The sequence below is a fragment of the Protopterus annectens genome, chromosome 5.part0, assembly GCF_019279795.1.
Source record: "Protopterus annectens isolate FY-2018-M chromosome 5.part0, PAN1.0, whole genome shotgun sequence".
Lineage (NCBI taxonomy): Eukaryota > Metazoa > Chordata > Ceratodontiformes > Protopteridae > Protopterus > Protopterus annectens.
Window position 1 is genome coordinate 40,102,936 of NC_056735.1, and position 27,500 is coordinate 40,130,435.

Genomic DNA, 27,500 nt, shown 5'->3' on the forward strand with positions numbered 1-27,500 from the left:
CATTCACTTCATTTATTCATTGATGGAATAATGGCGTACTCTGAAGATGCCCATATTTTTGACGGGTGAAAGCACTTAGTACGTGTGTGTTTTGCTCCACTTATTTTATTTTATTATTGTTTTTTCCTGATTGTGGATCATTTATTTCAATAAACTCAGTCCTGCGTGGCAACTGTATAGCCTTCTTTTGATTTACTAGTTGCTGTTTTTTCTTCATTTTTTGTCCATATTGATAAAGTACTTTCCTCTTGTTCAGTATGCAATAGTACAAAACCCCATTTGCAAAGAGAACCACTTCAGCTAAGTCAAGTTCCTGAACTACCTTGGTCAACAGTAGCCACTGACATATTCAAGTGGAACAATCAGCATTACTTGGTACTGACAGACTCTTATTCAAACTGGTTTGAGCTCGATCTTCTACCTAACCTAACTTCTACTACTGTTATCAATAACACAAAAAAGCCCAGTGGAGAAGTTAACTGGAATAAAGGCAGGACTACAACTAGATAAAATCTTCTGATTTAATACAAAATGGTGAGCGCTTTCGCAATAGTGACCATTGCTTCATTAGACAGTTCATTCAGTGCACAACAACATTTATATACTTTAATTCAAAGCAAAATGACCAATCCGGACACTCAAAAAATTAATTACCCTAGTTACATCTCATTCAATTAGAATTAATTAATTAAAATAAAAGCCTAAAAAAATAAAGGCATATATATATATATATATATATATATATATATATATATTACTAAAATACATATTAATAATACATGAATTCATGTGTAATCATGGCTTATCCCCTTTAGATTAGAAATAGTACATGTAAATATACTTATTCTTATTTTTTTGTTGTTTTTTATCTTAACTTTCTGGATTTCAGTACTGGTTTCAAGGGAAAACTATAATTTAGGTCTAAGCCTCTATGTGCCCTCAGTCTCAAAATCCATTGCACTTCAATATTTTCAGTGGTTTTAACTATAGGGTTGGGAGGGTGGCCTAATGGTTAAGGTGCTTGCCTTACAAACACAAGGTGCAGGGTTTGAATCTCACAAGGGATAATTGGCTAGGCTTAAAATGGCTCGCAAGAGCAGTTAGCCTAGTACTAACCTATGAACCTATGTCCCCCATTCTAATAGTAATATTCTGGACATGTAAAACCTGAAATAAAAATGTATGACCATTACCTTTAGCAAGGGTGTGCTTAGCTAGGGCGTGTACTGTTGACCCTTTCTGGAACAGTATAGGTGGCCCCTAATCCATTCCTTAAGATAATGGTTGGTCTTACCAACATAAAATTGGAAACATGTTACTGCTTACTGCATACTGTGATTACATTGATGAATCTAGATTTTTTAAATACCCAGGAACAGGGCACCTATGGGAGCTTAGGGATTCAGCTGACTGTAACACTAGTAATGTGGTATATGTGGCCCATTGTGTAACATGTTTCCAATTTGATGTGGGTAAGACCAACCGTCATCTTAGGAAACAGATTAGGGACCACCTATACTGTACCAGAAAGGGTCAAAAGTACAGTGCCCTAGCTAAGCACACCCTTGCTAAAGGTAATAGTCATACATTTTTATTTCAGGTTTTATATGTCCAGAATATTAAAATTAGAATGGGGGACAAAGCTAACACCACTAAAAATATGGAAGTGCAATGGATTTTGAGAGTGCGGGCACATAGAGGCTTAGGCCTAAATGATAGTGTTCCCTTGAAACCAGTACTAAAATCATATATGCCTTTATTTGTTTAGACTTTTATTTTAATTAATTAATTAATTCTAATTGGATGCCGCAGTGATGCAGCAGTAGCATTGTCACCTCACAGCAAGAGGTTCTCCGGTTCGATTCTCACCTGGGGTGCCTTCTGTGAGGAGTCTGCATGTCCTCCCTGCGTTCGTGTGGGTTTCCTTCCACATTACAAATACATGCATCTGGAACATTTCTCTCCAGGCTGCCGCTGAAAAATGCTTTGTTCCAAGTCAGACTTTCCCAATTAACAAATGTTAAATAAATAGATTGAATGAGATGTAACTAGGATAATTAATTTTTTGAGTGTCAGGATTGGTCAGTTTGCTTTGAATTAAAGTATATAAATGTTGTTGTGCATTGAATGAACTGTTTAATGAAGCAATGGTCACCATTGCGAAAGCTCTCACCGTTTTGTATTAAATCATAAGATTTTATCTAGTTGTGGTCCTGCCTTTATTCCAGTTATCTTCTCCACTGGGCTTTTTGGTGTTCGTGAATTGTATATACCTTCGGCTGGTTGGATTTGTTTGGTTAGTGTTATCAATAACTTGAAATGTCATTTCTCAGCCCATGGTAGTCCACACAAAGTTATTTCTGTCAATGGTATCCAATTTACCAGTCAGTTGTTTCATAAATTTACAAGAGAATGGGACTTCGTACATGGTACTCTAGTCCAGAATATCCACAGTCAAATGGACTAGCTGAACGTGCAGTGCAGAGTGCAATGCAATTACCTGAGAAGTCAAAGCGTAATAATACCGATGTCTTTTTGAACTTAGTCAATCTCAGAAACATATCCCATGGTGATATACTTGACTCACCTACTCAGAGACTTCTATACAGGCAAACCAGAACAACATTGCCTATCAGTTCCAGTTATTGAGGCCTAAAGCTAAAAACAACAAAGCAATCAAAGCCCAGTTTTTTAGAAAGCATTGTTTCCAGAAGTCGAGCTACGACAAGTCGAGCAGATTTCTTCATCCATTGAAAGAAGGAGAGAGACAGTGAGGATGCAAACAGTGAAAGGTTTTGACTGGATTGGTGAAGTAACAAGTATATATGCAGAGCCGAGAGCCTCGCTTGTGAAATCAGAGAGTGTGGAATACAGGAGAAATCGGAGACATCTTCTTCCTGTATCAGAACTGTTATTGCAGCATTGTTCCTGTGATACAGACTCTAAATCTCAGATGTAATTCAGACAATGTTCCTATTTCAGAACATGTCTTAATTGTCACTACCATTTCTAACAATGTTCCCAATGTTCCTAAGGTTGAACAGTCAGCAGAAACAATCCCAGTTGCTAAACCCGATTCCAATGTTTACGTCAAAAAGTTTGGTCATATTTCCAGACCCAGTGTGAAATACACTGCAACTTGGATGTAGTTGTATATATGTATGTAGTTTTGTATAATTGCATGATAAAAAATTATTTTGTATCTGTGGCATATCAGTCAATATTGTCAATGATACATGACACATTTCTTTCTCAAAGAGGGAGGCTGTAGAATAACGTGTGTTGTACCGTTAAGAAGTATTTCTAAGACCTGAAAATGCATATAAATAGCAAACACGTGCTAGCTTCAGTGCTATTTCATGAGGACAGCCAGAGTGTGAGCATCTATGCTTGAGACCACTAGTTTGTATATATGTTAAAGTTACTTAGCTTTATTTCTAATGTGTTTGTACATAATAAAGCTGCTTGAACAGAACCCACAATGTTCATCTAGACAAGCTGCTATCACTAGCCTTGAACAACTTTGGAGACAACTCGTTATGGTCAGTAGACCCATGTCATGGTAGTTTTGTTAAAATGCATATGCAGCAGAAAATAACGCTTGTATATCAGCTAAATAGAACATGCGGAGGGATAGATTCCTGTCACAGAGACTCCCCATACTTTGGAACAAAATTCCTAACTACATTAGGCAGAGCCCCTCACTAACACCCTTCAAGAGAAGCCTTGACGAGTGGATGGGTAACAGAAAATACACCCCTGGGATCACTTCATTGGCTCTTCTTGACAGAAGCTCCATTAATTAATCAGTGGGGCGGTGAAAGCTGACACACTCTGGCTAGGCTTATAAATGCCCTCGGGCAGATAGCCTAGTACCTACCTATGAACCTATGTAAGCATCATGTTATGTAACAGAAACACAGGTTTTCAGTTTAACAGTGCACTAAATCTCCAGAATTACATGTATAGGCTACATAAAATGTCATTACAAGGGTTTCAGACTGTTATGTTAAAGTTATGATCTCCATTAATACTCAGAGTTTGCACAATCCCTCATTATTACACAATACACCATAAGACTGGAGAGTTAAGGGGACATAGATGATTCACTGGTGCTACAAAATACACAAAGTAGTGTTGTGGTACTAAATCAGAACCAGCTGGATCTTGTGGCTTAACGCAGTGCTCTTGGTAGTTGACAGACTACAATGAATGTTAAATGGCAGTGAAATATTCCTGTTTGATACTTTGAAGAAAAATAAGGCAGGACTCTCCATGACGTTGCCTTCCTGTATTGTGAAACTATTACTTCTGGAAACACATGCTGTTGATTTATGATTATGTTCCATTACACAGGAGTATAACAGCTGATTTGAATAATAGTTCATGCTGTACAGAAACGCATGAAGAGTAGGAAATATCCTCACACTGGTCAGCTGAACTGGCCACCTAGCTGCATTCCTTTCTTTACTAACCCATTTTGGATTATGATTTACCATGCTATTCCTTACCCCTTGATCAAGCTTGTAAGAAGACATTTTGAATAGGTACAAGGGGTCTGTGGCAGTTTATTTCAGGGGATTAAGACTCAAGCAGCTAATAACAGGTTTCATTCTTTAGCCCTATGTTTGCTTCTCTGTTTTCACCTGCTTGTATTGTGGCTAAGTGTGTCATTACCATTTGTTACCTAGGTACAAGTAAACCTACTAAATAAATAAAAACAAATCTTAATCATATTGTATAAGGTAATTGCTAAAATTGGAAACAGTTTGTGCCATCACAGGATGAAGACTGCTTTGCACACCTCAAGATGATTTGCAAGTCTAGAATCTAACAGCATACATTAAGTAAATATCAACACAGATATTTGGAAAAAAAGTTAATGTGCTGGAGCAAATGGATCTGTTTAGTTAAATTAGTCTACATATTTCACTATGCTTTTTGATTTAAATATTCAAAAATTGTAAAGCCGTGAAACAATTTCAATACAGTTTATGTGAACTGATAACCATGTATGTATGCTGGGGATTGGTGTAATGGTTAAGGTTTTTAGCTCACATACACAAGATATGGGGCTTGGTTCTCACCTATAGAAGTGAAATTGGCTGGGCTTCAGATGGCCCACAAGGGCAGGTAGCCTAGTATTTACCTATGAACCAATCCATTTATTTATTTATTTTTAATTTTGAGAAGTCAGTAAAAATCTACAAGTTAAATGTTTGCTTACAGGATGGCTTTTTGTTAAAAGGCTGAATTGTAGTATCCCGAGTGTTATAATTTTCAGCATAATAGATGTATAAGGACTCTGAAAAACATTTCTCAGCCTTTCCCAAAAGTAAATGAAAACTGTTGTCCCTCACCCTTGTTCATTGGATTTTACTATATGAACCCCCAAACTCAATGTAATAATTTCAAAGACCTCAGTAATATCATGCAGTACAGCTGTAGTCTGTCTTTGGTCCAGCACCCCGTACATATATGAGGGAAAAGAGAAAAGGAGCAGCCTCTCTGCTGATTGTACAAGGTGAGGACATCAGCTGAGGGAGAAGAGTCTAGTGAAGAAAGTACACTTGTGTACACGTACCATAAATGTAGATGTTCGAGTGTATTCACTGTGTACACTTACCATAAATGTAGATGTTCGAGTGTATTCACTGTGTACACTTACCATAAATGTAGATGTTCGAGTGTATTCACTGTGTACACTTACCATAAATGTAGATGTTCGAGTGTGTTCACTGTGTACACTTACCATAAATGTAGATGTTCGAGTGTATTCACTGTGTACACTTACCATAAATGTAGATGTTCGAGTGTATTCACTGTGTACACTTACCATAAATGTAGATGTTCGAGTGTATTCACTATGTACACTTACCATAAATGTAGATGTTCGAGTGTATTCACTGCGTACACTTACCATAAATGTAGATGTTCGAGTGTATTCACTGTGTACACTTACCATAAATGTAGATGTTCAAGTGTATTCACTGTGTACACTTACCATAAATGTAGATGTTCGAGTGTATTCACTGTGTACACTTACCATAAATGTAGATGTTCGAGTGTATTCACTGTGTACACTTACCATAAATGTAGATGTTCGAGTGTATTCACTGTGTACACGTACCATAAATGTAGATGTTCGAAAGTGTATTCACTGTGTACACGTACCATAAATGTAGATGTTCGAGTGTATTCACTGTGTACACTTACCATAAATGTAGATGTTCGAGTGTATTCACTGTGTACACTTACCATAAATGTAGATGTTCGAGTGTATTCACTGTGTACACTTACCATAAATGTAGATGTTCGAGTGTATTCACTGTGTACACTTACCATAAATGTAGATGTTCGAGTGTATTCACTGTGTACACTTACCATAAATGTAGATGTTCGAGTGTATTCACTGTGTACACTTACCATAAATGTAGATGTTCGAGTGTATTCACTGTGTACACGTACCATAAATGTAGATGTTCGAGTGTATTCACTGTGTACACTTACCATAAATGTAGATGTTCGAGTGTATTCACTGTGTACACTTACCATAAATGTAGATGTTCGAGTGTATTCACTGTGTACACTTACCATAAATGTAGATGTTCGAAAGTGTATTCACTGTGTACACTTACCATAAATGTAGATGTTCGAGTGTATTCACTGTGTACACTTACCATAAATGTAGATGTTCGAGTGTATTCACTGTGTACACTTACCATAAATGTAGATGTTCGAGTGTATTCACTGTGTACACTTACCATAAATGTAGATGTTCGAGTGTATTCACTGTGTACACTTACCATAAATGTAGATGTTCGAGTGTATTCACTGTGTACACTTACCATAAATGTAGATGTTCGAGTGTATTCACTGTGTACACTTACCATAAATGTAGATGTTCGAGTGTATTCACTGTGTACACGTACCATAAATGTAGATGTTCGAAAGTGTATTCACTGCGTACACTTACCATAAATGTAGATGTTCGAGTGTATTCACTGTGTACACTTACCATAAATGTAGATGTTCGAGTGTATTCACTGTGTACACGTACCATAAATGTAGATGTTCGAGTGTATTCACTGTGTACACGTACCATAAATGTAGATGTTCGAGTGTATTCACTGTGTACACTTACCATAAATGTAGATGTTCGAGTGTATTCACTGTGTACACTTACCATAAATGTAGATGTTCGAGTGTATTCACTGTGTACACTTACCATAAATGTAGATGTTCGAGTGTATTCACTGTGTACACTTACCATAAATGTAGATGTTCGAGTGTATTCACTGTGTACACGTACCATAAATGTAGATGTTCGAGTGTATTCACTGTGTACACTTACCATAAATGTAGATGTTCGAGTGTATTCACTGTGTACACTTACCATAAATGTAGATGTTCGAGTGTATTCACTGTGTACACTTACCATAAATGTAGATGTTCGAGTGTATTCACTGTGTACACTTACCATAAATGTAGATGTTCGAAAGTGTATTCACTGTGTACACTTACCATAAATGTAGATGTTCGAGTGTATTCACTGTGTACACGTACCATAAATGTAGATGTTCGAGTGTATTCACTGTGTACACTTACCATAAATGTAGATGTTCGAGTGTATTCACTGTGTACACTTACCATAAATGTAGATGTTCGAGTGTATTCACTGTGTACACTTACCATAAATGTAGATGTTCGAGTGTATTCACTGTGTACACTTACCATAAATGTAGATGTTCGAGTGTATTCACTGTGTACACGTACCATAAATGTAGATGTTCGAGTGTATTCACTGTGTACACGTACCATAAATGTAGATGTTCGAGTGTATTCACTGTGTACACGTACCATAAATGTAGATGTTCGAGTGTATTCACTGTGTACACTTACCATAAATGTAGATGTTCGAGTGTATTCACTGTGTACACTTACCATAAATGTAGATGTTCGAGTGTATTCACTGTGTACACTTACCATAAATGTAGATGTTCGAGTGTATTCACTGTGTACACTTACCATAAATGTAGATGTTCGAGTGTATTCACTGTGTACACTTACCATAAATGTAGATGTTCGAGTGTATTCACTGTGTACACTTACCATAAATGTAGATGTTCGAGTGTATTCACTGTGTACACGTACCATAAATGTAGATGTTCGAGTGTATTCACTGTGTACACGTACCATAAATGTAGATGTTCGAGTGTATTCACTGTGTACACTTACCATAAATGTAGATGTTCGAGTGTATTCACTGTGTACACTTACCATAAATGTAGATGTTCGAGTGTATTCACTGTGTACACTTACCATAAATGTAGATGTTCGAGTGTATTCACTGTGTACACGTACCATAAATGTAGATGTTCGAGTGTATTCACTGTGTACACTTACCATAAATGTAGATGTTCGAGTGTATTCACTGTGTACACTTACCATAAATGTAGATGTTCGAGTGTATTCACTGTGTACACTTACCATAAATGTAGATGTTCGAGTGTATTCACTGTGTACACGTACCATAAATGTAGATGTTCGAGTGTATTCACTGTGTACACGTACCATAAATGTAGATGTTCGAGTGTATTCACTGTGTACACTTACCATAAATGTAGATGTTCGAGTGTATTCACTGTGTACACGTACCATAAATGTAGATGTTCGAGTGTATTCACTGTGTACACTTACCATAAATGTAGATGTTCGAGTGTATTCACTGTGTACACTTACCATAAATATAGATGTTCGAGTGTATTCACTGTGTACACTTACCATAAATATAGACGTTCGAGTGTATTCACTGTGTACACTTACTATAAATGTAGATGTTCAAGTGTATTCACTGTGTTCACTTACCATAAATGTAGATGTTCAAGTGTATTCACTGTGTTCACTTACCATAAATGTAGATGTTCGAGTGTATTCACTGTGTACACGTACCATAAATGTAGATGTTCGAGTGTATTCACTGTGTACACATACCATAAATGTAGATGTTCGACTGTATTCACTGCGTACACGTACCATAAATGTAGATGTTTGAGTGTATTCACTGTGTACACTTACCATAAATGTAGATGTTCGAGTGTATTCACTGTGTACACGTACCATAAATATAGATGTTTGAATGTATTCACTGTGTACACTTACTATAAATGTAGATGTTCGAGTGTATTCACTGTGTACACGTACCATAAATGTAGATGTTCGAGTGTATTCACTGCGTACACTTACCATAAATGTAGATGTTCGAGTGTATTCACTGTGTTCACTTACCATAAATGTAGATGTTCGAGTGTATTCACTGTGTACACTTACCATAAATGTAGATGTTCGAGTGTATTCACTGTGTACACTTACTATAAATGCAGAAGTTCGAGTGTATTCACTGTGTACACTTGCCATAAATGTAGATGTTCGAGTGTATTCACTGCGTACACGTACCATAAATGTAGATGTTCGACTGTATTCACTGTGTACACTTACCATAAATGTAGATGTTCAAGTGTATTCACTGCGTACACTTACCATAAATGTAGATGTTCGAGTGTATTCACTGTGTACACGTACCATAAATATAGATGTTCGAGTGTATTCACTGTGTACACGTACCATAAATATAGATGTTCGAATGTATTCACTGTGTGCACTTATCCAATTCACGTAAACCAAGAGAAATACGCCAGGACCAGCGAAGCTATAATACACCCTTTAATTTAACACAACCAGCTTAACGAAAATTAACAAAACATGAAAATAACTCCAAAAATCCTGAACAGTTCAATTAAAAGCAGTTGCAAAAATGCATTGCGATATAGATGTTCGAGTGTATTCACTGTGTACACTTACCATAAATATAGACGTTCGAGTGTATTCACTGTGTACACTTACCATAAATGTAGATGTTCGAGTGTATTCACTGTGTAAACTTACCATAAATGTAGATGTTCGAGTGTATTCACTGTGTACACTTGCCATAAATGTAGAAGTTTGAGTGTATTCACTGTGTACACTTACCATAAATGTAGATGTTCGAGTGTATTCACTGTGTACACGTACCATAAATACAGATGTTCGAGTGTATTCACCGTGTACACTTACCATAAATGTAGATGTTCAACTGTATTCACTGTGTACACTTACCATAAATGTAGATGTTCGAGTGTATTCACTGTGTACACTTACCGTAAATGTAGAAGTTCAAGTGTATTCACTGTGTACACTTACCATAAATGTAGATGTTCGAGTGTATTCACTGTGTACACTTACCATAAATGTAGATGTTCGAGTGTATTCACTGTGTACACTCACCATAAATGTAGATGTTCGAAAGTATTCACTGTTGCAGTCATTACATTTGGGTAATCTGCTGGCAGGTTGCCCTCAGTCAGCCTGATTAACAAAGTCTTCGGTCCTGCATCGGTTGCTGTCCCGTCTTCCATGACGTCAGGTCATCAGGGGTATAAAACATGCAGCCGATGCCATTACATCAGTTTTTCTTGCCCCAGATGTCAGGTGCCCCCCTAATGTGGAGCAAATAAACATGAAAACAAAAAGGTATACCTCCAACCAAAAGCAAATACACCAAAAAGGCTTTTAAGCATAGTAAAGGAAAGTAAAGGTATAGCCAGAAAAACTAGGGGGCTGGAGGGAGGGTAACCAGGACTGCAACAGTGAATACACTCAAACATTTCCATTTATGGTAAGTGTACACAACTGTACTATGTTCTTCATGTTTCACTGTTGCATTCATTACATTTGGGTAGATTCCCAAAGCTATGGTTGGGAGGAGGAGGAGGAGTTTGTACAGAATTAGGGCCAGCTATAAGGCCCTGCAAGACAGCAGTGGTAAAGCCAGCTCTGGATTTAGAAAAAATTAGTAAATGATAATGCTTGGTGAAAGTATGTACAGAACTCCAGGTAGCAGCTTCTAAGATATCCCTGGTAGGGACACCTCTGAGAAAGGCTGTAGAGGTAGATGCAGCCCTGGCGGAGTGAGATGTCATCCCATGGGTAATAGGTTTTCCCTGGTGCTTATAGCAGAAATGAATGCAATGGCTTATCCATTTAGAAATGGTTTGTTTTGAAATAGCCTTCCCCTCTGCCCCTGCAGCAAATGCTACCAGCAATTGTTCAGATTTTCTTTGAGATTTAGTCCTGTCCAAGTAGAATCTAAGTTGTCTGTGCACATCCAAGGAATGCAGAATCTATTCTCCTTTGTTCTGTGGATTGGGAAAGAAGGTTGGCAAATAAATGGACTGATTAAGAGCCACACTGGAGACCACCTTAGGCATGAAGGATGGATTGGTCATGAGAGATACCCTGTCCGCATGAAAGATGATGAAAGGCTCCACTGCCATAAGGGCCTGTAATTCAGATACCCTTCTAGCTGAAGTGATTGCCAAAAGGAAGGCTGTTTTCCAAGAAAGAAATTTTAAGTCTGCAGTAACAGCTGGCTCGAAAGGAGGTAGAATGAGTTTCTCCAAAACAAAGTTAAGGTCCCAGGCAGGGGTAGGAGCTTTCCTGGGTGTTCTCAAGTTTTTTGCCCCTCTGAGATACTGCTTGAGCAGAGTGTTATAATGAGCTGAAATAGCTGAGGTGTGAATTTTAATGGAGGAAAAAGACAGGCCCTTGTGAAACATCTCAGTTAAGTATTGCAAAATCTGAGGTAAATTGGGTGCTGCTGTGCTCATCCCTAAAGATTGGCTCCAGGCACAGAATATTTTCCATTTGTCAGCATAAGATTTTCTAGTACTAGGTCTCCTCGCCTCCAAGATGACATCCATCACAGATTTGCTGAGGGATGATAAGGATGAATTTAATTGATTAGCCAGGCTGCAAGGTTCAATGTTGGAAGCTGAGGGTGCAGAATTTGATTCTCCTGCTGAGACAGCAGGGAAGGGGTCTGAGGCAGGTGCCACGGAGATATTTGTGACACACTGTGCAGGAGGGGGTACCAGTGTTGGTGCGGCCAGTCTGGAGCGATCAAAATCATCCTTGGTTTGTCCTGTTTGACTTTTAGTAGAACTTTGGAGAACAGAGGCAGAGGGGGAAAGCATAGACTGACAGGTTTTTCCAGCTGAAGGACAGAGCATCCACTTTCCAGGCTTGTTTGTGGGGAGTCCTTGAGCAAAACTTGTCCACCTGGTAGTTCTGGGGGGAGGCAAATAGATCTATGTCTGGGTTTCCCCATTCACGTGTCAACATGTTGAAAATCCATGGTTCCAGTTTCCACTCATGTGGGTCCATGAGATTTCTGCTTAGTCCATCTGCCAATGTATTCAATTTTCCTGGCAGGAATTGAGCTTGTAGATGCACTTGGTAGCTCAAGGCTGTGTTCCACAATGCCATGGCTAGTCTGCAGAGGGGGTAGGAATGTGAACCCCCCTGCTTGTTTATGTACCACATAACTGTGGTGTTGTCCGTCTTTACCATTAGTTGTCCTGGAAGCACGTAGTCCTTGAAGGCTGTCAGAGCATTCTGTACAGCTAACAGTTCTTTCTGATTGATATGTAGGTGCATTTGATTTGGGTTCCATTTACCCTGAATGCACTTCCCTGCCAGTTGAGCCCCCATGCATTGTCTGATGCATCTGTAGTCAGGGTTTGGGCGGCAGGGGGTAGTGTGAATGGTAGTCCCTTGTTTCGGTGGCAGGCTTCTGCCCACCATAGGAACGCCAGGCATAGGCAAGGTATGATAGTAATCATTGTTTCCAGGCTGTGACAATGTTGACTCCATAGACTTTTTAGATACCACTGTAGTTTCCTCATATGCAGTCTTGCATATGGAATTAGAAGACTGCAGGAGGCCATGAACCCCAAGGCTTGCAGTATTTGTCTTACAGATAGCAGGGTTTTTGTGGACACTTGTTTGAAGTAAGTTGCCAAATGAATTTGCTTCTCTGGCATGAGGAAAGCCATCTGGGAAGTTGTATTCAAGCTTGCATCCAGGAATGTAATCTGTTGACAGGGTACCAGTTGTGATTTCTTTTCATTTATGGTGTACCCCAGACAAGTTAGAACCCTTTTTACAAATGCCAGATGATTTAGAAGTATGCCCTGGTTTTCTGCCTGAATTAGACAATCATCCAGGTATGGATATATTTGAATATTTCTTTGGCTGCAAAATGCAATAACTGGAGCCAGGCACTTTGTGAATACCCTGGGCGCAGTAGACAAGCCAAAGGGCAGTGCAGAGAACTGATAATGCAACCTGATTGGGATGTGCAGGTATGCTTCTTTTAAATCTAGAGTTGCCAACCAGGCATCTTTGCCTAGCATAGGAAGTAACTGGTGAAGAGTCAGGATCTTGAATTTTGGAATCTCCAGAAAGGTGTTTAGAGTAGACAGGTCCAGGATTGGACGCCATGATTTATCTTTTCTGGGTACCAAAAAAAGCCTGGAATAGAAACCTTGTCCCTTTTCCTGTTCTGGTACCAGTTGAATAGCCCCCATGCTTAAGAGGGAAAGTACTTGTTTTTGAGCCTCTGCCCACTGATTTGGGGGCAGGTCTGGCCACCCGTTTGGTGTTGGCAATGTGTGGAAATGAAATCTGTATCCCTGGGACACTGTATTTAAAACCCATTTGTCCTGGGTTATGAGTTCCCAGTTCTTTGCATGAAGAGCAATCTTTCCCCCAAAGAGGCGGTTAAAAGATAAGTGCTTGGTAATTTTAAAAGGAAGTCATTGAGACTGTTTACTATAGGGGGTGTCTTGTTATTTCTAGATTTGAAAGTGGAGCCCCCCCACTGCTTAGTTCTGAGAGTCCCCTGGGACTGAAACCTGGGGTTTTTGCTGTGTCTGGGTTTGGCTTGAGAGGATCTGGAAGGGGCGGGAAAGGACCAATTCTTAGTAGGCCAGTGCATACTAAATCTTGGAGGTTGCACTTGTAAGAAATCTTTAACAGTTTGCATAGATTTAGTTTTATCTTCCATCTTTTTTAGAACTTCTTCAGCTTTATTGCCAAACAGGCAGTCCTGATTTAAAGGAGCATCCAACAATTTAGCTTTAACATGATCAGGCAAAGATTGCTTCTTAAGCCAAGAATGCCTTCTAAGCACAGACCCAGTAACAGCAGCCCTGCAGGAGGCCTCTAACAAATCAAAACCACATTGCAAAGTATGTTTTCCAACTTGTTCAGCAGAATACATTAAATCCTGTAAATCTTTATTTTCCACACAGTCAGGAATCAACATCATTTTCTGTTTAAGCAGTCCAATAATATGCTGTTGATATTTTAACATATGAAATTGGCAGTTTAAAGCTGAGATTGCCAAGGTTCCAGAAGTATATACCTTTTTACTCCATCTATCCAGCGCCCTGGAGTCTCTATCAGAAGGGGTAGAACTTTTAGCAGTAGAAGCCTTAATGCCTTTGGGTCCCTGAGAAATGGTTTCTGGATCTGCAACAGGATGTTTGAAAAGGAACTTGTGGGACTCAGGAACCCTGTAATATCTGTCAGGTTTACTAGGCTCCAGACCCATCCAAGGTAGAGACATCCCTGGGTTCCATAGGTGAAGCATTTCGCGGCATACCAGACTCCGAATGGGTCTCAGTAGAGGCCTGTGAATCAGAAGTAGTGGGTATCAGGGGCTGCGAAAGCACCTCACTGAGTACTGTCGAACTGGTGACTGGCTTAGGAGAAGCGTCGTCGGCAGTTTTGGACCTCGGTGGCCTGTCTTGGTCTTTATCTTTGTGTTTTTTCAGAATTCCGGTAGCTGGATGGCTAATCGACGACATTTCTGGATAATTAAACCGAGAACCAGACTATTTAGAGGCAAAAATGTACCGACGACGGATAGTGCGCTGATTAAATAAAGCACAAAACCGACAGCAAGGTACATCGTGGTCAGGGCCTAGGCAAGGAATACAGTACGAATGAAAATCTTTATGAGGTATTTGCTTTCCACAAGTAATGCAATTACTAACTTTTACTGACATCGGAAGGAGTAAGAAAAAGTTTCCCCAATGGGGTACTTAGCTTTAAGTTGAATACTTCGGTTCTGAAACTCAAAAACGAAAATTTCAGGATTTGGCTGACTGGCACTTGTGAACTGCTTCTGCTTCGGGCACCACACAGCAAGAAAGACTGGTGTAATGGCGTCGGCTGCATGTTTTATACCCCTGACGACCTGACGTCATGGAAGAAGGGACAGAAACCAAAGCAGGACCCAAGACTTTGTTAATCAGGCTGACTGAGGGCAACCTGCCAGCAGATTACCCTAATGTAATGACTGCAACAGTGAAACACGAAGAACATCTTGGAAAGGCCAAATGAGTGGATATTAATGTGGTCACTCATGGTCAGTGAAAGTGGATGCAGAGTCTAGCTCCACAACAGCCCTGCTACAGGCTGTAAGTTGGAGAGTGTGCGTGTGTGTGTGTGTGTGTGTGTGTGTGTGTGTGTGTGTGTGTGTGTGTGTGTGTGTGTGTGTGTGTGTGTGTGTGTAGGTGTGTGTGTGTGTGTGTGTGTGTGTTTGTATGCAACTGAAAGCAAAAGAGCAAGAAAAGGATTGGGGGGTGATCACACCTGGACTGGGATTGGAAGCAGAGTGAGAGGGCAGTAGCAGTAAACAGAAGACAATGGTGTACCCTGTGGGTGGAGGGGGATTTCACAAGCAAAGAGATAATGCTTCTTAACTGCAGAGTGTTGGTCAGACCACAACTTATGCACTTTAAATAGTTCTTATTAACCATGTAAGAAAAATACATGGGTCTAATGAAGGAAATCTAGAAGAACAGTACCGCAAGGTTACCATAAAGATCTCTGAGATGGGGTAGAAGGAATATGAATAAAGGTTAGAACAGGTAAAGCTGTTCCAACTTGAAACCAGAAGAGATGGCATGAGTTTATGCACCACAATTGTAGGGGTAATTCTGAACAGGAAGGACAGATGAGGTAAAAAGAGGTACAAGCAGAAAACTGTAGGGACTAAACTACTCCATGGATATTTTTCAGTGAGAGAGTTGTATATCCATGTAGTGGACTACCAGAATGGGTGATGAAAAAGGAATCCACAGAATTACTCAAGAGAGTTTATGACAGGGGAAAATGAGAAGGTAGAGATACAGGAGAGGTGTTACTTATCTATTAATTTATTTTTTACGATACTATTCAGAAAAATAGTAAAATGGTAAGGCACTTAAAAGGGCAGACTTGTTAGGATTATTGTCTCCTTTTATAATTAAACAAATGTCAGGTAACACCACCTGATGGGATTCCATGCACAGTCAGTATCTAAATGCACTCTTTAAAGGAGGAGATTGGCGTTGTCCGAATAGTTAGGGATCTCACAGTGGACATCCAGCAGAGTGGTAAGGTCCTGTTTACTTTTGAAGAGCTTATGTTTCTCTGTGTTTCTTTGCTAGGTGCAACATTTCTTCAGGAAAAGACACATTGCCAGTGTAAGGTTATTAAATACAATATAACCCATATCCCGGGGGAGGGGGGTGCTACTCTTCTTCTATGAACATTGTTTTGATTTTCCAACCTAAAGATCCAGAAAGCTAGCATGTACCCATATAGCAAGATAAAATTAGAAGCAGGTTCTCAAGCTGTGCAGATGCTTAAAAAACTTGAATGTGTGTGTGTGTGTGTGTGTGTGTGTGTGTGTGTGTGTGTGTGTGTGTGTGTGTGTGTATCGGGAGGGGGGTGTTTACAGATCTCTCAGCTATTTTCAGGCTTGATTTACTCTTCCACACATTTTCTGAATCTTCCTCATAACACTTAATTTTTGAAGCTGTCTAGTACACAAAGAACCACATCACATGCCCAACATACAAGTGACGACAGTAATTTAATGAAAGAGGACACACATCTTGCATCTCCTTTTGTCAGAAGCAAAAATAAATTAACTTGTGTGGTTGAATTTTCCAATACAGTTCATTAAACGGAAGAGTCATGTGCTATATGGTATTCAAATGTTAAGCTATTTAGATGTCCAGATTTTTTGGATGGATGTACCTATCTTTCAAGGGGCATTGTTCTTATTTTCAATGTCTGTAGGTTGAGACATATTTTTGCCATTGTAAGTGTGTAATTACTGTGGCATTCTGTGGATTCCCCAGAAGGCAGATGGCATGAACATTCACCCAGACGATTCTAGATATTTTTGACAAGTAGTATCTCTTGCACATAGACCTCTTTGCCAGTCTTTATGTAGTTCTGTTTCCTGTGTTAGGACTGTATGGGGTGGCAGGGTATATTTCCTCCTTGTTGTGGAACATGCTTGCTAATGTATTCTCCCCTTCCACTCCTTTCTTATAGTGTGCTGAAGGTTTACATCAAGAAGCTAGACCCATTCTAATCACATCATGATGGCTTACAATTTGGTTTTCAGTGTTGTGGTCACTTGCAGAGAAGGATCTAGTTAATGTTCATCTCCTCAGTTCCTCACGTTCCTGTCCAGAGTTTCATGTCACAGTATGATAACTGTCGATAGAACTGGTTCTCCTTCTTTGCATTTTAAAAGAGTATTTCAGAGCTCTTAATTGTTGCTTAAAAACCTTTGCTCATATTAAAGGTTTTATCTATTTTGGGTCCAGTAATATGAACTGTGTCATTCTCCTGCTGTCATCAGAGACTATTTAAAATCATGTATTTGATATTTTTGATTAGGGTCATGTTTCTGTATCAGCAGCTTGAAGTAAAGGGTGATGGCATGTGATATATCCTTGTATGTAACAAAAATCAAGTTGTTCTTCTGATGGGAAAGCTATCAACAAGAAATAGCTTCTGCATTGTACACTATTGTGTGCATTAACATCTGTCTTTCTTCCTATTACTTTTAGATATCATAAAATCGAGAATCCATTTTTCTGTTTTAGTAGATCTTCTGCTCGTGTGCGCACTGGAAATTATTTACTGCCATACGGAATATATAAAGCAGGTATGAATATCAGCCTCACTGTTAGACAATGAAGACTTTTCTGCAGTTGCTTCTTTTTCATCTGCGTGAAGCTAAATCTTTCTGATGTATTTATTCACATGCTAAGTCTTTGAACTGATTTAACAAGACTGTATTAGGCATGATCCAAGATTGTCAGTTATCTTGCATAATTATTAATTAGGTGTGTAGACTATTTAAAGCTGGTGATCATCTCACAAACTTTGATTGAATTTGCATTTCCAGTCTCAGAATGTTCTGTGTCTAACATAATTCAGCCTTTGCCTTTACACTATGAAGTCAAGCCAGAGGTTTAAATTTTAATTTAGCCAGCGACCACAAACTCATGCTGTGTCTAAGTAGGTGCCAAGATTGTGCGAGAATTCTACAGTTTTTAAAATGTTAAATAAAAACCAGCAAAAACCACGACAGGAAAATTGCTCCTGTAATAATAAGACAAATATATAAAAAACGCAAAATCCAGAGCATATACAGGAGCAACAGGCAGTCCACCAAAATGAAAATGGTATGACAATTCCAAAAGTCAAAACGAATTCAAAGACTCCCGTTCGTAAAAACAACACCTTTTATTCGAACAAACAGTAGTAAGCGCTTTCACCCTAAGGCTTCTTCAGACTATAAAACAACATAAACTGCCTGTCTTTATAAAGCAGATGGTAAAACCAATAAATCAATTAAGTTCATGATGTCATTAATCTCAATTAAAAATTATTTAAAGCGAAATGCATATTCAAACAATGTATATGTACATATATAAAAAAGTTTTTACATGCATAAAGAGCACTTATTCATAAATAACATGCAACAAATATGTACACAATAGTAAATATCTAAAACTAAAACATTATGTAATTAAAAGAAACTAAACATGAGCATTCTGCTTGGGTTTAAAAAGTCTTCTTTTACGTAAAAAGGGATGTAGGCATACTTTATCATTAATTCCTGGTGGTTTATCCGCTCTACAGCGGATAATCCAACATGCCTCACATTCCTCTGTGTAGTTGATTAAATTACCCCCTCTACCACTGGGTATTATGCTTTGCATGACAAAGAATTTAAAACTATGCAATGAACCACATTACTGTTCAGCCTAGTTCCTCTAAGGCGGAAGCTGTAGTAAGAAGGAAAACTACCAATATAAAAAACATTGTAAGTACTGACTGTCCTACCCCTTTCCCGATAGATCTGTTTAGACAACGAGGCAGACATAGGTCCGCAAGCAGGGCGTGACAGAAGCGGAAGGGGTCGGGGGGGGGGGACTACTCAGGCCCCACCTTGAAAAAGATGTTGGAGAGAGTGGATCCTCACTAGTGGTGAATCTTTCCCAAAGAATTTTGAATAGTAATGAACTACAAGTACTCAATAAAGGGTTGAGTTTTATACTGAGTACAGGTAGTGATTTAACATATGTAATAAAAGGTGTTGTTTTTACGAACGGGAGTCTTTGAATTCGTTTTGACTTTTGGAATTGTCATACCATTTTCATTTTGGTGGACTGCCTGTTGCTCCTGTATATGCTCTGGATTTTGCGTTTTTTATAAGTTTTTAAAATGTGTTGTATTGGTGACATTTATTGTGTTTTATTACTTAATGCCTGCTATTATGAAATGATGTACTGGCTTTATCCTAGACATTAATTTTGAAAGATTCAATCTAAGAAATTTTGTGTCAAAAATCTCATCTTTTCATGCGTAATAACCTGCAGCAGCTAGAATCCAATCTGCCTATCGTTGTCTTACCTTCCATCTGTATTAGTGTTAACGTAAGTTGCTCTCTGGGAGTGAAACAATGTTTCTGTTTGGAAATACTGCTTAATTTCCATTTTTCTTAATTTGTTGTGCTTTTATATTTTATCGCTCAGGGAAACTTTTCAGTTTTCTTCAGGATAACAAGTTGCAGGGCGCAATGTGTCATTCAGAGATGCTACTGAACATATGTATTGTACTTCTACGAATATTGAGTTCATAAAGTAACTGCTGTTACTTTCAACCCATATCTGAATTTGCTCTTCTGTACTCACTAAAGATGTTAATTGACTTAATTTGATGTCTACTAATAATCTCACCCAAGATACTGCAACACTTTGAAAGGTCTTTTTAAGCAGGAACTTAATTCATTTATGTGTCTGCTGCTGGTGTGGGTACTTCGTCCAGTCAATTTATCACAGGAATGCATTTCAGTACCTTGTATAGTGCAAGCAAAAACTGCTGAATTAAAAGATTATCTGAATATTTTATCATCAGGGTTTTGCATAGAGCATTAGGTATTTGATATTTTAGTGGATATTGTAGGATTATTTGTTAGACCTTCTTTCTACCACATAACTTTTTGAAAGTAATGGTTCAGTTGCTTTATCTGCCTGCTGATGATTTAGTACTGCAGGAAGCCGTATTTCTAACATATCTGCTTTGTTTTATTTTCCAGAGAGGTATTTTGAAGCTGTGGCAAATAGGTTACCTAAAAGTTGTACATTTCCAGAAAGCTTGAGTAGGTATGTGATTGCTTTAAATATTAATAATTATTACATGTTTTTCATTATAAACTTTGATAGTAGTGTAAGTTTAAATGATATCAAACAGACTATGCCTGTACCTAGTTAGTAGTTCTGTACCGTAAGTGTATTGGCCAATCTGAAATGAGGAGGTCTCTCCAGTTATAGCAGGACTAATTCCTGCAGGTGTTATGACAACTTGTCACCTGTAACTTTCTCTGGCTGTTAAACTGCTCTGCTTATCCCATAATTTCTCTGATGAAATTTATCCCCACACATTCTTCCACAATTCTGTAAAGAGCTCCAAAAATAGACTAGACTATTTTTCTGTCTTTGAATTTCAAAAGATCTACATATTGTAAGTAGAAATTTAGACTTGGATCACTTTAGATGTTTTTTGACCCCATATTCAAGTACTTTCTACCACTTTTTACAGTTTAGTGGAATTTGAATTCCACTATTTTGTCATTGCTCATAGGTGTTTCTTTGGAGTCTTCCTTATTTCTTGTAATTCCCTCTGGAGTTAATGGTTTTATTTTTCCGTCACCCTTCTGTCTGTGGTCGTTAGCAACTTTTATATGTAAAACATGGCATTTATATCTCATCCTTATTTTTACAGTTAGTAGTAGGTAGTAGTTTCTGATAGCAATGTCTCAATATTTTGGCCTTGATAAACTATGCATTTCACTTGAGTAAGCCCAGGGGAAAAATCTAGCTGTAGGAAGAAAAACACAAAGGCATGCAAACACAAAGGTGTGCTTAGTTTGGCTATTGAGCTCAACATTTTAAGTGTGTTGCCAACAAAGCACTCAACTTCTTTGCTGAAGACTTGGGGACAAAGCCAAAAATAACAGGAGGAAAAGGCCAAAAATCAGTTGCAGTTTTATGTTTTAGTATAATTAACTCAAAAATTTAACAGAACTAGTTTTGCATCAACATGTATTTTATGAACAAAAGGAAATGTTTCATAGGATTCAAAGGATTTCAAGGAAACTTTTTCAAGCAACCTTCAACATTTTGCCAATATCCACCCTCAAGCTTTACCTCATTTCTGAAGGAGGTCTAGAAATAAGCTTGCAGGTACCCATCCAGTCACCCAGGTTCTGGTGGAAGGATGTTGATGATGATGTACCCCACTGCTTAACCTACAGGGGAAGCTTACTCAGAGATGGGGGATGGACTATACAATCAATCTGTCTCTCTATCACATTTTATTTATCTGCTGTTGAACATTTACATCGCTGTTTCTGATGTTTGCTAAGTTATTAGACTTGCAGACATATAGGAGATCAAGGACAACAGGGTTTCTAATGGCACAATAGGTGAGACACATTGCCCCTCAAGTGTCTGTAAGACACTGATGAAGGAACAGAGCTTCTAGATTCTTGGTATCGCAGGGTCTTTAAGCTTAAAATCTTATTAGTAACTTCTGATGCTTCTCTAGGTGTGTGACATGGCAAGCGAGGTAAGCAGTGCTGAGTACAAGGGAACAATGATATCTTTAGATCCGCGTGATACACCTTTGGCTAAGTAGACACATTTTCTGACCACAGTTGACACATGATTATCAAAGGAGTAGGAATAGTCAACCTTGGTACCCAGGTCCCTGACTACATTTTCATTTAGTAGTTGAATATTGTTTATATATGATTATGATTGCTCTGCTGCTATTCGAGGCATCTACCAGAAGAAGGTGACAAGCCTGCAGACCCTTACATTATCTGGGACAAGACTGTGGATCACCAAACAGACCATGGTCTGCTTCTCTTCTTCGGATTGGTGCTAACATTTTGTTTCTGGTGAGAGAAGAAACAAAGGAGTACTGTATCCTAACGGAGTTAATCTGTGCTGAGACCAGCGTTAGTAGTAGCCAGGCAGTAGCCATTCATGCGACTCCCCTGTTTTCATTATTCTTAACAAGCTAATTCTTTATTTTTCAGTAAGTATTGCTTGAATTGTTCTAACTTCAGAATATCTGCCTAAATACTTCATCCTTACATTTTCAGGGTCTACGTATTAGTTTCCCCTCAAGTGTTTGGCAGTGTTCTGTACAGACTCACACACCTTGAGTGACATTTTTCCTGTAAAAGGAACATATAAGGAAACAGCTCCAATATTTACTAATAATGACCATCCCTCCTGGCATGTCTGAAGGTCAGTTCCCTGTGCTTTCTCCTATTAACCTGGTGAACTTGGGCATTCTAAGGCAGTGTAGCAACTGCCTCATGTACACAGATAGCCCTTTCCTCTTACCTCCCAACACTCAGACTTGTGAAAGATGCACTTATATATCCAATTTGGAAGCCATGCACACTCAAGCCAAGACAGCATAGATAGTCAAGAGGAGAAAGTCAACACCTGCACCACACCACATGCAACACATAGCCCCCAGAACAATCACCACCACAGCTCTCACATAAAAACACAAACAACACACCCATCTTCGTGGAAGCTCTCAATAGAATTCTACCCAAACAGCAGAGACCTCCAAGGCAGAAACACATTCGACCACCACAACACAGCACAAACCACAAGACACATAGCTCACCTACACAGTGTGCCCCTCAACCTAAGCCCCTAAGGCAAAACAGCATGCCCGGTACACTAATCATAGGTGACTCAATAGTGAGGCACACTGATGCCCACTCACTAGGTTGAATAAGGAGAAGGTAACAGACAGCTGTCTATCAGGTGCCAAAATCCAATGCATAACACATGCACTCAGGTCACTCCATAACAAGTACAAGTATGACTCTGTCACTGTCCATGTGGGTGTGATTGACCTGAGATGCACCTTCCTGGAATACATGAAAAGAGATATGAAGGAGCTCTCGGATTATGTGGCCCAGGCAGGTATGACCCTAGCCCTGAGCAGCATCCTACCATCAGCTAGAATGATACCACAGTACAAGCAGAAAATGATTGACTTCAACAATTGGCTAAGTTTCTGGTGTCATTCTAAGGGGATCCAGTATCTGTCTGCTTGGGATTACATGACTGACAGACCTCATTGCTTTGCCAGAGATGGCCTGCATTTGTCGCCCTTGGGTTGCCGGATACTGGCTAAGGTACTTGCCATCCTTATAGTGCCTTTTTTAGGTAATGTTCCAAAGACTAAATTACCACCATAACAGGTATAAATAAATGCAATCCGAGGGTCATGCTGCTCAATGCTAGAAGTCTAAATCTCAAGATGCACTTTTTCGAAGCACTCCTCAAAATGGAGAACATCGACATTTGTGCTGTAACTGAGATCTGGTTTAAAACAGCAGAAAATACCCCCGTGCTACCAGGCTATAACTCATTCAACACCTTTTGACCCCAGAACATGGACTGAAGCTCCAAAGGCAGTGGTGTCTCCATATTTATAAAGGATATTCACAGCTCCAGACTAGTAGCCCAGCATAACGCATCTGAGATACTTCAGGTACAACTAACATTGGGTAAGATGGTGATTCAAGTCGCAGCCTGCTATAAATCCCCAACCATGTCCCAAGACTCTCACTCCAAGTTCCTAAGCACCCTGGAAACTGTTAGGGTCCAGCCCAACACTCTCATACTAGGTGACTTCAACTACCCTTCCATCAACTGGGAAAACTACTCAAGCACTAGTACACTGGCCTAGCACTTCCTGGAATTCATCAATTCCAATGCCCTGGACCAGCTCATTCTTACCCCCACTAGAGGAAGCAATATCATTGACCTGGTTATTACTAACATGGGCAACCATTGCTCTACATCAATAATCCCTCCCTGGTTAGATCCGACCACAAACTAATCACCGTGGAAATCCACATCTCTTCCACACCCCCCGCAAAGGTAACCACCATGAAAAACTTCTCCAAAGCTGACTTTGGGCTCCTAAAAACAGAGGTGGCTAACTTCACAGCACCCATGTCAATGGAAAATAGATGCATGACTGCCGAATCATGCACCAATGCACTGTATGAACACGTACATAAATGCATGTAACTAGTCATACCCAACAGAATCAAGATGCTCTCCTCCAAAAAAAGGAAGCCAATTTGGTGGTCCTCTGCCATTAATAAACTCTACAACAGAAGGAAGAAACTGTTGCAGAAAAAGGTGAAGTTCCAAGACTGGAAAAAAACCCTTATTAGCCTCAACAAGAAATTGAGATCCCCTATCAAAACCTCTAAAGCCAGCTATGAAGGCAGAATTGCAGCAGACACTAAAAACAACCGCAAAGCCTTCTATAGTTATATAAAGAATCTCCACAGCAATACCCAGATTTGCTCTGACTTACTGCACAATGGTACCTCCTATACTGAGCCAACAGATATTGCCAATATACTAGCCGACAGATTCAGTGCCAGCTTTACTCCTCTCTCTCCCCCTAAAGGACCAATCACAATACCGGAGGAATGCCAGGCGCCCAGCATTACTGAAGCACAGGTTAAAGCTGCATTGTCCAAGGCCAAGAATACAGCTTCCATGGGACCCAACAATATCCCTGGATGTGTTCTACATGAACTACAAAGTGAACTGGCACCACATCTGTTTGCCCTGTTCAATCACAGCCTCACCTCAGGCTTTGTCCCTACCAAGTAGCACACTGCTACAGTCATCCCTCTCCATAAAGGGGGAGTGACTACAGACCCTGGGGATTTTTGTCCCATTAGCTGACAAGTCAGATATGTAAGGCTATGGGGCGCATCATCGTGGACCTAATTAATAAGGATAAAGGCAATCTCCAAACTCTAGATCCCATGCAATTTGGTTTTGTGAAAGGTAGATCATGCCTGCTTAACCTGGTTGACTTCTTTGAGTAAGTCACCAGAGCTGTGGATGAGGGCAAGGCAGTTCAGACAGCCTACCTCGATCTGGCCAAAGCCTTTGATACCATTCCCCACTCAGGAATTATTGATAAACTCACCAAACTAGGCATCAACCCCTATATCACTAGGTTGGTTGCAAATTGGCTCACAGATAGAATCCACAGTGAGAAAGTAGCAGACTCCAAGTCAGACTGCTGACCAGTCATGAGTGGAGTCCTACAGGGATCAGTCCTGGGTCTTCTCCTGTTTGGCATCGACTTCACAGAAGTCCAGTCCAACATGGAGGCACTCTGGCTGACCAAGTTCACAGATGACTCCAAGCTGGGAGCCATTATTAAGTCCCCAAGTGATGTAGATATCCTAAAGAAAGGCCTCACTGAGACCAATGACTGGTGTCGAAACCATGGCCTTAAGCTTAATGCCAAAAAATGCATCATTATCCTCTTTGGGAAAAACTCAGTTCCCACTAATTACCACATCGATGGAAGCTCACTGAACACTATATACCACATCGATGGGAGCTCACTGAACACTATATACCACATCGATGGGAGCTCACTGAACACTATATACCACATCGATGGGAGCTCACTGAACACTATATACCACATCGATGGGAGCTCACTGAACACTATATACCACATTGATGGGAGCTCACTGAACACTATATACCACATCGATGGGAGCTCACTGAACACTATATACCACATCGATGAGAGCTCACTGAACACTATATACCACATCGATGGGAGCTCACTGAACACTATATACCACATCGATGGGAGCTCACTGAACACTATATACCACATCGATGGGAGCTCACTGAACACTATATACCACATTGATGGGAGCTCACTGAACACTATATACCACATCGATGGGAGCTCACTGAACACTATATACCACATCGATGGGAGCTCACTGAACACTATATACCACATCGATGGGAGCTCACTGAACACTATATACCACATCGATGGGAGCTCACTGAACACTATATACCACATCGATGGGAGCTCAGTGAACACTATATACCACATCGATGGGAGCTCACTGAACACTATATACCACATCGATGGGAGCTCACTGAACACTGAAGGTGTTATAAGAGATCTGAGGACACAGGTTGACAGCAACCTTTCCTTCGATCACCACATTGCCACTGTGGTCAGAAAGTCCATCTTTGTGGCACATCTCATTACCGAGGGTTTTACATCCAGGAAGAAAGAGGTCATCATCTCTCTCTACTCTTCCCTCATTAGGCCAATCATTGAGTATAATGCCCCATTTGGCATGTACCTTAACAGACACATGCAACAGCTAGAAAGACCACAAAAGTACCTCACAAAGAGGATCATAGGCATTAAACACATGTCTTACATGGACAGACTCAAAAAATTCCAGGCATTCTCTTTCTCATATTGTCTACTAAGATGTGATCTCTGCTTGACTTACAAAGCCATGACTGACCCAGCTCTGTTCAAAATGCTATATCTAAAGAAATCCCTCCACATCACATGCTCCAGAGACCTCAACTTCATTACCAAAATCAGCAGAACATGCTGGAGGGACAGGTTCATAATCCAGAGACTGCCCATGCTCTGGAATAGATTTCCCATACATGTCATGCAGAGCACCTCACAGGTCCTCTTCAAGAGAAATATTGATGAGTGGATGGGAGATAGAAAGTACACACCGGGGATCACTCCAGTGGCTCTACTTGATAGAGGCTGTAAAAACTAACGTCGGGTGGCACAATGCCAGGGCACTTCTATGGGCTAGGCTTGTAAAGGCTCCAGGTTCATTAGCCTAGTACACACCTATGAACCTATGAAAGTATGATACTAAACTCTTTCACATTTCATTTGAGCCCACTTACAGTACTCTTGGAATTAGCTTGTGTATGTTCTTTTTAAAGGGTACAGGCATCAGAAGGAGTCTTAACAGTAACACCCAGTTTGTGTTCATCTGCAAATTTGGTTAACCAGAGGTCCTGGTTCTCAGTTTGCAGATCACAGCATTGCATACCAAAAAGTAGGAATCCAAGTACAGAGCCCTTTGGGATAGTCCCAGTACAGAGCTCTTTGGGGCAGCACTGGTTACCAACATACTTTCAGATGAGGCACCTGCTACATGAACTATGTGGTTTCTGCTTTTTGGAGAATTTAAATAATTTATTTTCTTTATGATGCCCACATGGGTTATGGTATCAAAAGATTTAGCAAGTTCAAAACATGTGGTGTGATCAGCATGATTATTATTGATAGCCTGTGTGACCGTTATAAAGAAGTTG

At 39.7% G+C, this 27,500-nt stretch overlaps 1 protein-coding gene across 5 annotated transcripts in view; it reads left to right on the plus strand.

Moving 5' to 3' along the window:
• Positions 1-27,500, plus strand: part of ST3GAL6 (ST3 beta-galactoside alpha-2,3-sialyltransferase 6) — a 1,325,435-nt gene that overhangs the window by 876,368 nt on the left and 421,567 nt on the right. For all 5 annotated transcript variants that reach the window (XM_044072092.1, XM_044072089.1, XM_044072093.1 and 2 more), the window contains 2 exons: positions 17,802-17,899; positions 20,342-20,408. In XM_044072092.1, coding sequence (XP_043928027.1) covers positions 17,802-17,899; positions 20,342-20,408 — 165 coding nt within the window. The remainder of the gene's footprint in view (positions 1-17,801; positions 17,900-20,341; positions 20,409-27,500) is intronic.